Source organism: Felis catus, chromosome D3 (genome assembly GCF_018350175.1).
Source record: "Felis catus isolate Fca126 chromosome D3, F.catus_Fca126_mat1.0, whole genome shotgun sequence".
NCBI classification, from domain to species: Eukaryota; Metazoa; Chordata; class Mammalia; order Carnivora; family Felidae; genus Felis; species Felis catus.
Window position 1 is genome coordinate 10,166,598 of NC_058379.1, and position 13,038 is coordinate 10,179,635.

At 43.0% G+C, this 13,038-nt stretch overlaps 1 protein-coding gene across 2 annotated transcripts in view; it reads left to right on the forward strand.

Moving 5' to 3' along the window:
• The window catches only part of PTPN11 (protein tyrosine phosphatase non-receptor type 11), a 79,882-nt gene that overhangs the window by 16,725 nt on the left and 50,119 nt on the right, over positions 1-13,038 (forward strand). For both annotated transcript variants that reach the window (XM_023241436.2, XM_023241437.2), the window contains exons 2-4: positions 4,279-4,401; positions 9,194-9,388; positions 11,308-11,500. In XM_023241436.2, coding sequence (XP_023097204.1) covers positions 4,279-4,401; positions 9,194-9,388; positions 11,308-11,500 — 511 coding nt within the window. The remainder of the gene's footprint in view (positions 1-4,278; positions 4,402-9,193; positions 9,389-11,307; positions 11,501-13,038) is intronic.

The following is a 13,038-nucleotide window of genomic DNA, read 5'->3' on the forward strand; positions in this document are numbered from 1 at the left end:
GTGTCCACGTCCTTAGTGCACGATTTATGACAGCTTTTCACCCTTGCTTTCTCTCTTTCACTGTTGTGAAACAACTCACATGGGGCCAATATTTGTCGAGAAGTCTCTTCAAAGTTCGTTTGCGTATCAGTGCCGGGACTCTACATTTAATAATTGACTTCTATTCCTGGGAGTCTTGAATTAGTCTGTAAAGGTCCTGGGCAATTTGACTTCCGAAATTACTCTTTTTACCACAAATGTTGGTGACTTTTAGAATCCATGAAGGAAATCTTACTGGAAACTCAAAGAGGAATCCTCTGAAGTGGACGGCATTCATGGTGGACTTCGTTATTTGTGTGTCTTTAAAAACTTTTTATTTTGAAATAACTTCAAATTTATACAAATCTTGTAAGAATGGTACAACTTCTGTTTAGTTTTTACCCAGATTTGCCAGCTAGCGTGGTATCACATTTGCCTCCCCCCATGTATATACACACTGTAAGTCTAATTTCATTCTGAACCATTGGAGAGTAAATTACAAGCATGTTGTCTTGTTACTCTAAAATACGTCAGTGTGTTGGGGCGCCTGGGTGGCTCACTTGGTTAAGTGTCCAGCTTTGGCTCAGCTCATGATCTCGCAGTTTGTGAGTTTGAGCCCCGCCCACGTAGGGCGCTGACAGCACAGGAGCCTGCTTCCGATTCTGTCTCCTTCTCGGCCCCTATCCCACTCATGCGTGCTCTGTCTCTCTTTCCTTCTCTCTCTCAAAATAAATAAACATTAAAATAAAATAAAATAAAATAAAATACTTCAGTGTGCATTTCCTAAAAACATAGACATACATACAGTACACTTGTCAAAATCAGGAAATTTATATTATAATGATACCATCGAATTTCTACCTCCATCTGACCTTGTAGAATGTCACTCGTTTGGGGTTTGTCTGATGTTCCTCATAATTAGGTCAGATAATGCATTTTTGATGGGAATATCACAGAAATGGCACTTGTTCTTCTCCATGCATGATGTCAGGAGGCACGTGATGCCACTTTAATCCATAACTGGTGATGTTAACTTTTATCTGTTGGTTAAGATAGTTATCTGTCAAATTCTCCACTGTGAAGTTTGTATCTAAAAATTTTTTTTTAATGTTTGTTTATTTATAAAATTTTTTTAATGTTTATTTTTGAGAGAGACGGACAGACACACACACACACACACACACACACACACACACACACACACACACTGACACAGAGTGTCAGTGGGGGAAGGGCAGAGAGAGAGGGAGACACAGAATCTGAAGCAGGCTCCAGGCTCTGAGCTCTCCGCAGAGCCTGATGTGGGGCTCGAACTCAAGAACCTGTGAAATCATGACCCGAGCCGAAGTTGGACACTTAACTAACTGAGCCATTCAAGCGCCCCTGAGTATTTTTTATTTGGTAATTAATAAGTAATTAATAAACATTTCATGGGGAGGTACTTTGAGTTGCTATAAACACCCTGTACTTCCTGAAATGTTCACCCACTAGTTTTAGTGCCTTGTGACAGTTCTTGCCTGACCTATTAGTGTGACAGTTACCAAAAGGTGATTTCCTAATTCTGTTACTCCTGTATTTATTATATATCATTCTCTGTGCTTCTACTGCAAAGAGCTTTGCCTTTGTCCCCCTGTATTTGATTGCAGTTAAATGTACATAACAGAAAATTTGTCACTTTAACCATTTTTTAAAACTTATTTTAACTTTTTTTAATGTTTATTTTTGAGAGAGAGACAGAGAGACAGAGCGTGAGAAGGGGAGGGGCAGAGAGAGGGAGACTCAGAATCCGAAGCAGGCTCCAGGCTCTGAGCTGTCAGCACAGAGCCCGACGCGGGGCTCAAACCCACGGACTATGAGATCATGACCTGAGCCGAAGTCGGGCCCTCAACCGACTGAGCCACCCAGGTGCCCCTAAAACTTTCAAAAATATTGATTGATTGATTGATTGAGAGAGAGAGAGTGTGTGTGTGTGCTAGTGGGAGAGAGACAGAGAGAGGGAGACAGAATCCCGAGCAGGCTCTGCACTGTCAGTGCAGAGCACAACACGGGGTTCGATCTCATGAACTGTGGGATCATGACCTGAGCTGAATCAAGAGTCAGACGCTTAACCGACTGAACTACCCAGACGCCGCATCATTTTAATGATTTTTTTTTCAACGTTTTTTTATTTATTTTTGGGACAGAGAGAGACAGAGCATGAACGGGGGAGGGGCAGAGAGAGAGGGAGACACAGAATCGGAAACAGGCTCCAGGCTCCGAGCCATCAGCCCAGAGCCTGACACGGGGCTCGAACTCACGGACCGTGAGATCGTGACCTGGCTGAAGTCGGACGCTTAACCGACCGTGCCACCCAGGCGCCCCTAATGATTTTTAAGTGACATTAAGCACATTGACATTGGTGGACAGCCACCTGCACTATCCATCTCCAGAACATTTTCATCTTCTCAACTGAAACTCTGTGCTTGTTAAGCACTAACACTCCCATGTCCTCCTCCAGTTCCTGACAACCACCATCCTATTTTCTGTCTCTTTGGGTTTGACTACCCTAGGTGCATCATGGAGAGGTAGGGTCTTACAGTATATGCCCTTTTGTGACTGGTGTGTTTCACTCAACACAATGTCTTCGAGGTTCATCCGTGTTGTAGCGTGTGGCAGAATTTCTAACTTATCAAGGCTGAATTATATTCCGTTGATGTATACAATCACATTTTGTTGATCCATTCGTTCGTTGGTAGGCACTTGGGTTGCATCCACCATTTGGCTGTTATGAGTAGTGCTGCTATGAACATGTGTATACAAATATCTGAGTTCCTGCTTTTAGTTCTTTTGGGTATATACCCAGAAGTGGAATTTCGGTATATATGGTTAGTCCATACTTAATTTTTGGAAGAACCGTAATTAGTTAAAAAAAATTGAGATCCATATGGACTGTTAGGTTTCTTATTTTATTCAATGGTCTGTTTTCTATTAATATCATTTTTTATTTCAAAAAAAAATGGCTAATGTGTATTTTTGAGAGAGAGAGAGACAGAGCATGAGCAGGGGAGGGGCAGAGAGAGAGGGAGACACAGAATCTGAAATAGGCTCCAGGCTCTGAGCTGTCAGCACAGAGCCCGACGTAGCCCTCGAACTCACGAACCGTGAGATTGTGACCTGAGCTGAAGTTGGATGCTTAACTAACTGAGCCACCCAGATGCCCCAATATCGTTTTTTAATTTTGAGGAACAAATTGTCTAATTTGGCAGGTATGAGTCCCTTTAAGCTGGCTCTTGTATTCTTTTGACATGCCCTCATTGGAGCTGGATACAGGAAGGTGTTCCAAATTCATCTTACTTTTAGTGCCCAGAACTGGAATCAGCTTTTTTTCCAAGAAACCCGGTTGTTCCTTTTGTTGAAGAAAAGTATTTAGAAACCATGATAAGGGGGCTGGTTATGCTGATGGCTGCTGGGGTGTCATTGCTTCCAGGCCCTTTTAGAAGAAAGAGCTAGGGAAATATGTATGCATCATACATATGCACATACCTACATGGAAACCTACATCTGTATTTCTATAGTTATCTCTATATGTATGTTAAAAGCTAGAGTTTACATTACCTCCGATTCTAATCTAACACCAGAGTTTATTTGGGCGTTCTCCCTGTCTATATGTATATTGCCTCTCCAACAGTGAGAAATCTGGCTCTCATTATCCTCAGTATGTTTATTCATTAGTTTCTTTGTTTATTTACTTGTGTAATTCCACTCCATGCGTTCAATCTCCTGGACTGTCTTTTTGGGCTTTGGGCTTGGCTTAACATCCAAACCCCCAGCCCCGGTCCCACTGAGCATGCCCCAGCCCCACCCATCGTGCTGGCAGGATGCTAGCTAGGCTCCTACCAAGAGGAAGTCAAGGGGGGTGGGAGTGACCAAGGAGAAGAGGGGGAAGAGGAAGGGAAGGTCTTGTTTTGTATTTTTGTAAAGATTTTTCTTTAAGTTTATTTATTTGGGGGTGGGGAAGGGCAGAGAAAGAGGGAGGGGAGAATCCCAAGCAGGCTCTCCCTGTCTGCGCAGAGCCCAGTGTGGGGCTCAGTCTCACAAACTATGAGATCATGACCTGAGCTGAAATCAAGAGTCGGACGCTCAACTGACTGAGCCACCCAGGCGCCCCTTGTTTTTTATTTCTGTTAGCTGCTCTACCCCTAGGCATTTTCGGTGTGATGGTGTGGGAAGTGACAGAGTCCCTTGGTTTTCATGGCTCTCTCCACTTTTCTCTTGCTCAAGATGGTTTCACCCAAACATCACTGGCGTGGAGGCAGAAAACCTGCTGTTGACAAGAGGAGTTGATGGCAGTTTTTTGGCGAGGCCCAGTAAAAGTAACCCTGGAGACTTCACCCTTTCTGTCAGGTAAGTTGGAAGAAAAAGAGGACCCGGAAAGGGTGAGAAACGTTAAGACCACACCAGGACCGCTTGCTACCCTCCCCGAGAGTCTGAAGGCCTGCCTGCTGGCCCCTGGCGAGGCCTGGCCCACGTGTCAGATGCGACGCGAGCCTGCTCCCGGGCCTCAGGCGAGGCCTCCCGAGAGTGGGCGCGTGGGGATACAGCAGAAGGGGCGTCATGATGGGCACTTCTTCTCCCCTGAGAGACCCCCGCGGGTGAGGTGAACAGACCGTCGTCAGCACCGCTTGGTCCGGGTTCCACACATCCTGAACCTGGTTGCCTGCATTTTCCCTTTTCCTTCTGTTGATTTCTTAATGGGAAAAATGCTTTTGAAGAGGTTCTTCAGATCACTTTTCTTTTTCAAGAAATAAAACATCACTGAGGAAGTTGTGGTCCCGTTTGTTCCCCTGCCCAGTCCCATCCCCTCCCTCTTTCCCCAGAGGAAACCGCCATCGAGAGGTTGGCATGTATCCTTCCTGAATGTGTTTTTATACTTGCACTGTCTTGCTGCTATTGTGAACAATATAAAGTTGGTTTGTGTGTTTTTAGAATTCACATACACAGGCCTTAGAATGTATCTATTATTCTGCAACTTCCTGTTTAAACTTTTTGAGGTCTGTGCTGGTACATAGAGATCTAATTATTAATTTTAATGTTGATGGCTATACTCAAATGTTGTGAACCTACCACAGTTTATCCAGTCCTCTGTTGTGGGACACTGAGTTGTTTTTGTTTCAAATGTTTTGAACAGTATGGCCAACACATCTTACTTCCTTATTTGAAAATAGTAATAATAAAAGCGAAATCATAAGGCAGTAGCGTTACAGCTCCTGGAATAATCAAGAGTAAGGGAAATAAGTATATAAGAGAAGGTCAGTTTCTAGAAAAACCGTCCCACCTGCTCAAAGAGACCTGTAACAGGATGTTGGCCATACTGTTCAAAAAATGTAAAACAAACTGAAAACACTCCCACAATAGAGGGTTGGATAAACTGTGGTGGGTTTATTTAGGATCCCTTTGGGACTTGGGAAACCTCTTTTTGGCTTGGATTAGTTTTTGAGGAGCCCCCGTCGTTAACTTTTTCTTGTGTTTTAATACAAGGAATGGGTCTTCGTGAGTCCTCAGGGCTTGAATCAGCACGGACCTCTAACTTAAACGTTGTGTGATATTTGAGCTGTAAGAGTTTGTTTGGAGAGTATATGATGATCGTGATGGTGACAGCAGACATGATTGAGGACTTGACATATGCACCAGGCCCTTGTGCCAAGCACTCTACACATATCATTCTATTTAATTTTCCCAACAACCTATGAATAAGTACCACAATTATCTTCATTTTACAGGTGACTAAGCTGAGACCCAGAGGTTAAGTTAGTAACCTAGTCTCGCAGCTACTCAGCGGCAGGACCGGGACTAGAGAATTGGTGGGATTTTGTTTTTTTCCCTGCCCCTCAACTTTTTATTTTGAAAAATTTCTGGCTTATAGAAACGTTGAAAGATGAATATGTGACCACCCACCTTCTCTTCACCTGCCAGCATGTTGTCATGTTTGTCCCTTCTGAGTGTGTGTTTGTGTGTCTACTTTTTTCCCCCTGAACCTTTTGAAAGCAAAGTGCAGGTAATCAATATATTTTTTACTTTGTTTTAAAACTTTTAAAAAGATTGTGATGTTAAATAATCCCTGTACCCAACATGGGGCTCGAACTCACAACCTTGAGATCAAGAGTTGCTCGCTCCACTGACTGAGTCAGACAGGTGTCCCTATTTTTACCTTTATTTTATTTTATTATTATTTTAAATTTACTTATTTTGAGTTGGTGTAATTGGGGGAGGGGCAGAGAGAGAGAGAGAGAGAGAGAGAGAGAGAGAGAGAGAGAATCCCAGCAGGCTCTGCACTATTACTGCACTGTTAGTGCAGAGCCTGATGTAGGGCTTGAACCCATGAATCATGAGATCACGATCTGAGCCAAAATCAAGAGTCGGATCCTCAGGTCTTGATCTCAGGGTCATGGGTTCGAGCCCGTCTTGGGCTCCACGCTGGGCAAGAGTCCTCCTTGGGAAAAACAAAACAAAAAAACTTCAGTGTCTATGTCTGATAAACAAGAACATTCTCCTGTGTAACTACAGACTCAGTTATGAGGGGCGCGTGGGTGGCTCAGTTAAGTGTCTGACTTCGGCTCACGTCATGATCTCACGGTTCGGGAGTTGGAGTAGCACATCGGGCTCTGTGCTTGCTCTCAGCCCTTCAGATCCTTTGCCCTCCTCTCTCTCTGCTGCTCCTCTGCTCACCTGCTCGCTCTCTCTCTCTCTCTCTCTCTCGCTCTCTCGCTCTCAAGGATAAACATTAGGGAAAGAAACTCCATATCTTGAAAAAAATCATCATTATAGGTAACACATTTTAACCTTGCTTCTGTAATACCATCTAATATCCATATTCAGATTTCCCTTGCTACTTCAGTAATGGCTTTTGAAGTGACTGCAAGTGTCTGAGTCCCACCCCGTGTCCCATCTCGTGCCCCAGCCGCCACCCCACACGAGATTCAGGAGGATCCAGTCAAGGATCATTCATTGCATTCAATTTTTATGTTTCTAGTCTCTCCTGGCCTTTTCTTTTCTTTCTCTCTCTTCTGGCTTTTTGGCCAGTCAGGCCAGTCATTTCGTAGGTTGTCCTTCAATCTCAATTTGCTGATCGTTTCCTCATTTTTAAATTCAGATGACACATCTTTGGCAAGTGCACCACAGGGGCAGTGTTCGGCCCGCCCCATTATCTCACAGTGGGAAGCACGTGGGGCCTGCTTGTCCCATTTTTCTTTTTTTTTTTTTTTTTCAACGTTTATTTATTTTTGGGACAGAGAGAGACAGAGCATGAACGGGGGAGGGGCAGAGAGAGAGGGAGACACAGAATCGGAAACAGGCTCCAGGCTCTGAGCCATCAGCCCGGAGCCCGACGCGGGGCTCGAACTCACGGACCGCGAGATCGTGACCTGGCTGAAGTCGGACGCTTAACCGACTGCGCCACCCAGGCGCCCCAGCTTGTCCCATTTTTCAAGGCTGTTCAGTGTTGTGTTGTGTTGTGTTGTTGTATTGTATTGTATTGTATTGTATTGTATTGTATTGTATTGTATTGTATCATATTTATTTTTGAGAGAGAAACAGAGAGAGAGAGCACATATGAGAGAGCAGGGGAGGAGCAGAGAGAGAGGGAGAGAGAGAGAATCCCAAGCAATGTAGGGCTTGGACTCACGAACCATGAGATATCATGACCAGCGCTGAAATCAAGAGTACGATGTGTCACTAACTGAGCTGCTCAGGAGCCCCTTGGGGGTGTTCAATTTAATCACTTGATTGAGGTGTTTGCCAGATTTTCCCATTGTAAAGGCACCTTTTTCTTTTTGTGATTATGAGTACATTTTTTTTTTTTAATGTTTGTTTATTTTTTTGAGAGAGGCAGAGACAGAATGTGAGTGGGTTAGGGGCAGAGAGAGAGAGGGAGACACAGAATCCGAAGCAGGCTCCAGGCTCCGAGCTGTCAGCATAGAGCCTGATGTGGGGCTCGAACTCAGGACCTGTGAGATCCTGACCTGAGCTGAAGTTGGACGCTCAACTGACTGAGCCACCCAGGCGCCCCTTTCTTTTTGTGATTAATAGGTGGTCTGTGAGATAGTTGTTTCTTTCTTTCTGTCTTTCTGTCTTTCTTTTTGTCTTTCTTTCTGTCTTTTTTTCTTTCTTTAAAGATTTTTAAAAAAATGTTTATCTTGAGAGGGAGAAGAAGAGAGTGCAAGCAGGGGAGGGGGCAGAGGAGAGAGAGAGAGAGAGAGAGTCCCAGGCAGACTCAGAACTGACAGTGGGGCTCAAATCCATGAACCCATGAACTGTGAGATTGTGACCTGAGCCTATACCAAGAGTCGGACGCTTAACTGACTGAGCCAGCCAGGTGCCCCAAAGATTTTAAGTAATCTCTACACCCAGCATGGGACTCGAACTCACAACCCTGAGACCAAGTGTATGCTCTCCCAGCTGAGCCAGCCAGGTATCCCCTGGCTTCTTTCTCTTAATGTAATGTTTTTGAGATTTGTTCGTGTCGTATGTATCAGTGTTGTTTTGTTTTGTTTTTAATTGCTGTGTTGTGTTCTACTGTATGACTATACAACTTTTTATCCATTTTGATGCTAAATATTTGAGTTTCCAATATTTTTGTATTCCAAATAAGGCTACAATGAATATTCTTATACAAGTCTTTGATAGCCATACAGTTTCATTTTGTGGGGAGCAAAATACTTAATGAGTAGATTCAGTAGATTACAAGATAGATGGATGTTTAACTTTAATATATGTGTCTCGATTAATTAATGATGAGGAAAATTATTGTCACTTAATATATGCAGTTTGACAGGCCAGACTTTCAAAGATTTTATTTTTAAGTAATCTCTACATCCTATGGGGGGCCCGAACTCCCAACCCTGAGAGATCAAGAGCCACACACTCCACTGACTGACCGAGCCAGCCAGGTGCCCCCGATAGGTCAGACTTTGAGCATAGAAGTTGTACAAGGGAAAGGAACCAATAAACAGAGCCCTTTGTGTTGAAACAGTTGACCACGTGGTCCTTTGACTCACTGCGTTTGTTACAGGAGAAATGTAAACCGGTTTCTTGGGTGTGTTTCGACGTTTAGGTGAAATCTGCTATTGAATTATGAGATCCATTTTTACTAGCGTGGCTCTTTACTAGTTTTCGTTTCTCCCCTAATGGACTATTTTAGAAGAAATGGAGCTGTCACCCACATCAAGATTCAGAACACCGGTGATTACTATGACCTGTACGGAGGGGAGAAGTTTGCCACTCTGGCTGAGCTGGTCCAGTATTACATGGAACACCACGGGCAATTAAAAGAGAAGAATGGAGATGTTATTGAGCTCAAATATCCTTTGAACTGTGCAGACCCTACCTCTGAAAGGTCAGTGACTTTTAGCGACTCCAGAGTCTGTGCGTCTCTCCCATGCTGTAGGTGTTCTCTGAATGCTTTGTGGGGGTTTGGCTCGATCTGTTGCTCAAGCTGTAACCTTTTCAAGTAAAGTTTTACTGAAGGAAGAAATGGGATCAGATTACTTTCAGATCCCCCTTTTCTTGTAAAAGTGTCCATCAGTGTTCCTTACAGGGATCTCAGATTATTCCTGTATGTTCTTGGTACGTGCGGTAATTTTAGGATTATTGGACTTGAGCTGATAATCTTTGAGAGTTAGGAGAGAAAAACAAATGATAATGGAGATGCCAAAACAGCACCAGTTCTCAGTAGTAGCTCCTGACCAGCTATTCAGCAATGCCGCCAACAGATGTCAGTTTAAGCTCAGAAGCCGAAAAGCAGAGAGCTCAGAGGGTCAGATTTTTCATCAGTTCTTTTATGTAGTATCCACAAATGTGGAGAATGACCTTGCTTAGAGGAAATTCCGTCATTTCAGAGATCTTCCCCCACCCCTGCTGCCTTGTGTTGGAACTGAGCTGATGAAAGCCCGGGCTTGACCTATTTTTATTGCTTTTATTGGTTTTCTACAGCCCCAGTCTCCTCTCTGACTCAGTACAAATTCAGGGTGTCTTAAGTAGGTTTGTATATTTTGTATCTTCAGGTAGGTTTCTTCAGTTTGCACCTCTTTGTATGCCGATAGTTTGTTTCTCTGGCTACCACTGTAGCTTCAAGCAAAAGGCTGCCAGCCACCTCAGTTTATCTCTAAATTTTACTCTGTTCAGTTGAGGGTGGATGAAAAATAACTCAAAGTATATTCCCCTAGTGATGAGCCATTAGTACTCTCTGCCATGATAGTGCTTTTGCCTTCTTACCAGGATTCTGAGGGAAAAAGCCACATGATTAATATGACTAGGTTCAGATTTTTTTAAAGTTTGTTTTTTATTTCAGTAATTTCTACCCCTAACATGGGGCTTGAACTCACAACCCTGAGATCAAGAGTCACATGCTCTTCTAACTGAGCCATCCAGGCACCCCATTAAGATGTTTAAAAAAAAAATTTTTTTTTTAAATGTTTGTTTATTTTTCTTTTTTTTTTATTTATTTATTTTTTTATTTTTGGGACAGAGAGAGACAGAGTATGAACGGGGGAGGGGCAGAGAGAGAGGGAGACACAGAATCGGAAACAGGCTCCAGGCTCCGAGCCATCAGCCCAGAGCCCGACGCGGGGCTCGAACTCACGGACCGCGAGATCATGACCTGGCTGAAGTCGGACGCTTAACCGACTGCGCCACCCAGGCGCCCCGGGAATTCACATTTTTAACAAAATCCCTCACCCCTGCTCTAGAAGTTATGTGCATTAGGGTTTGAAATGATAGCCCAGTGTCTGCTCCAAAGGTATTGACAGAAAACTTGGAGGCTGTTGAAAGTATTGGTTGGACATATTGAAACATTTGGAATGCTTCATTTATAATGAAAATCCTTTCTTATGTAATTTGCACATACCAAAGCAAGGGCAAACATTCACATGATTTTCTGTTTCTACCATGATTTTCTCTTTTAATTTCTTTAGATGGTTGTGTTTAAATAGTTGATCCTTTTAGGGTAGGGCATGGAGAAATGACAAAATGCATTTTTAAAAGCTGGAGATGGAAACGAAAATAGGAAAGATTGAGGACATTTGTTTCCCAATGACTGTGGGCTCATTTAAAAAGTTGAATGGTTATTCTTAACATCTTTGCCATTTTTCCTTCCTGCTTGGGCTGCAAATTCTGCCTTGTGCGGGATTGACCAATCTCTTAGAGGACTGTGTCTGTTTTTTAATTGTTTAGGAGCTCGCTGTGTATGGCAGTTTTGTGAAAGAATGCTGTGAACTCATGGCAGAACTCAATTGATTTTCATTTAAAAAAATTCAGGTGGTTTCATGGACACCTCTCTGGGAAAGAAGCAGAGAAATTATTAACGGAGAAAGGAAAACACGGCAGCTTTCTGGTACGAGAGAGCCAGAGCCATCCTGGAGATTTTGTTCTCTCTGTCCGAACTGGTGATGACAAAGGGGAAAGCAACGATGGCAAGTCTAAAGTGACCCACGTTATGATCCGCTGTCAGGTAAAGCCGCACTTGAACTACGGGTCTGGCAAAATGTCGTCTTTGGGTGATTTTTCTGCCAGAAGAAGACAGACATCACTTGCGACGTCAGATTTTCTTTGCTCGTTTAGTTACAGGCCGATCTGCTTTTAGTATATTATTTATTATAATTGTTTCATCATTTCAGGACTTTGTTATTTACTTCCAGTCTATCCCTGGCAGATTAAATCCCGCCTCAGTGAATCACCTCTGCCCTGTACTATCGAATTTGTTTCTGCTTGATTGCGGCTGGAGTCGGTCAGCCTCACTCTTCCACGTTTCTAAAGTGGTGACCTCGGTTCCTCCTTAGGACTGTCACAGTCTGGCCTGTGACTGCATTTGCCTTCATGTTACAGAGTTCCTGCATCCAGGCTCGGAGAATTGAACTCACTGTCTCTTGTTTTTAATGTGGTGATGGGACTAAGGAGGTTGATTCTTGGTCAACCATGTCAAACTTTGTTTTGACATAGTTTCTTAAATAGAAACTGTTCACTTACTGCTTCAGTTTTAAAATTACATAAATACAGGGGCGCCTGGGTGGCTCATTTGGTTGAGCGTCCAACTTCAGCTCGGGTTGTGATCTCACAGTTCGTGGGTTCGAGCCCCATGTCAGGCTCTGTGCTCATAGCTCAGAGCCTGGAGCCTGATTTGGATTCTGTGCCTCCCTCTATATCTGCCCCTACCCCGCTCATACTCTGTCTCTCTCTGTCTCAAAAAATAAACATTCAAAAAAAAATTTTTTAATTACATAAATATTTTAAAAAACAGCTTTATTGAGGTACAACTCACATACCATGTAATTTCGCCCTTTTAAAGCAGTTAGTGGTTTTTGGTATGTTACATATGATGCAATCACCGACACTAATTCCAGAACATTTTCATCACCCCGAAAAGAAACCTTGTGTCCATTCCCAGTCACTCCCCATCATTTCCCCTCTCTCCAGCTCTTGGCAACCACTAATCTACTTTTCATTTTCATGGATTTGCCTATTTTAGATGTTTCGTATAGGTAGAATTATATAACGTGGCTTTTGTGTCTGGCTTCTTATACTTTGCATAATGTCTTCAAGGTTTATCCATATTGTCCTGTGTGTCAATAAACTCTATTGTCAAATATTCCATTGTGTGGCTAGAGTAGATTTTGTTTATCCGTTAAAAATGGATGGGCATTTTAGCTATTGTGAATAATGCTGCCGTAAACATTTGTGTACAGGTTTTTGTGATATTCTCTATTTGATGAGACACATCCTCCTATTTTCTTTTAATTTATAAAGTAAGTTTTCTTTAGTTCTTTGGACGTATTTATACTCGCTGATTTCAAGTCTTTATGTGGGCTTTTTCAAGGACAGTTTCTATTATTAAGTGTTCTCCCCTCCCCCATGTTTGGTCCATACTTTCCTGTTTCTTTGCGTGTTTCATATTTTTTTTTGTTTGCAACTGGACATTTTAAGTGATACAGTGTGAAGACTCTGGAAATCAGACGCCGGCTTTTCCAGGGTTTGCTGTTTGCTGTCGCTATT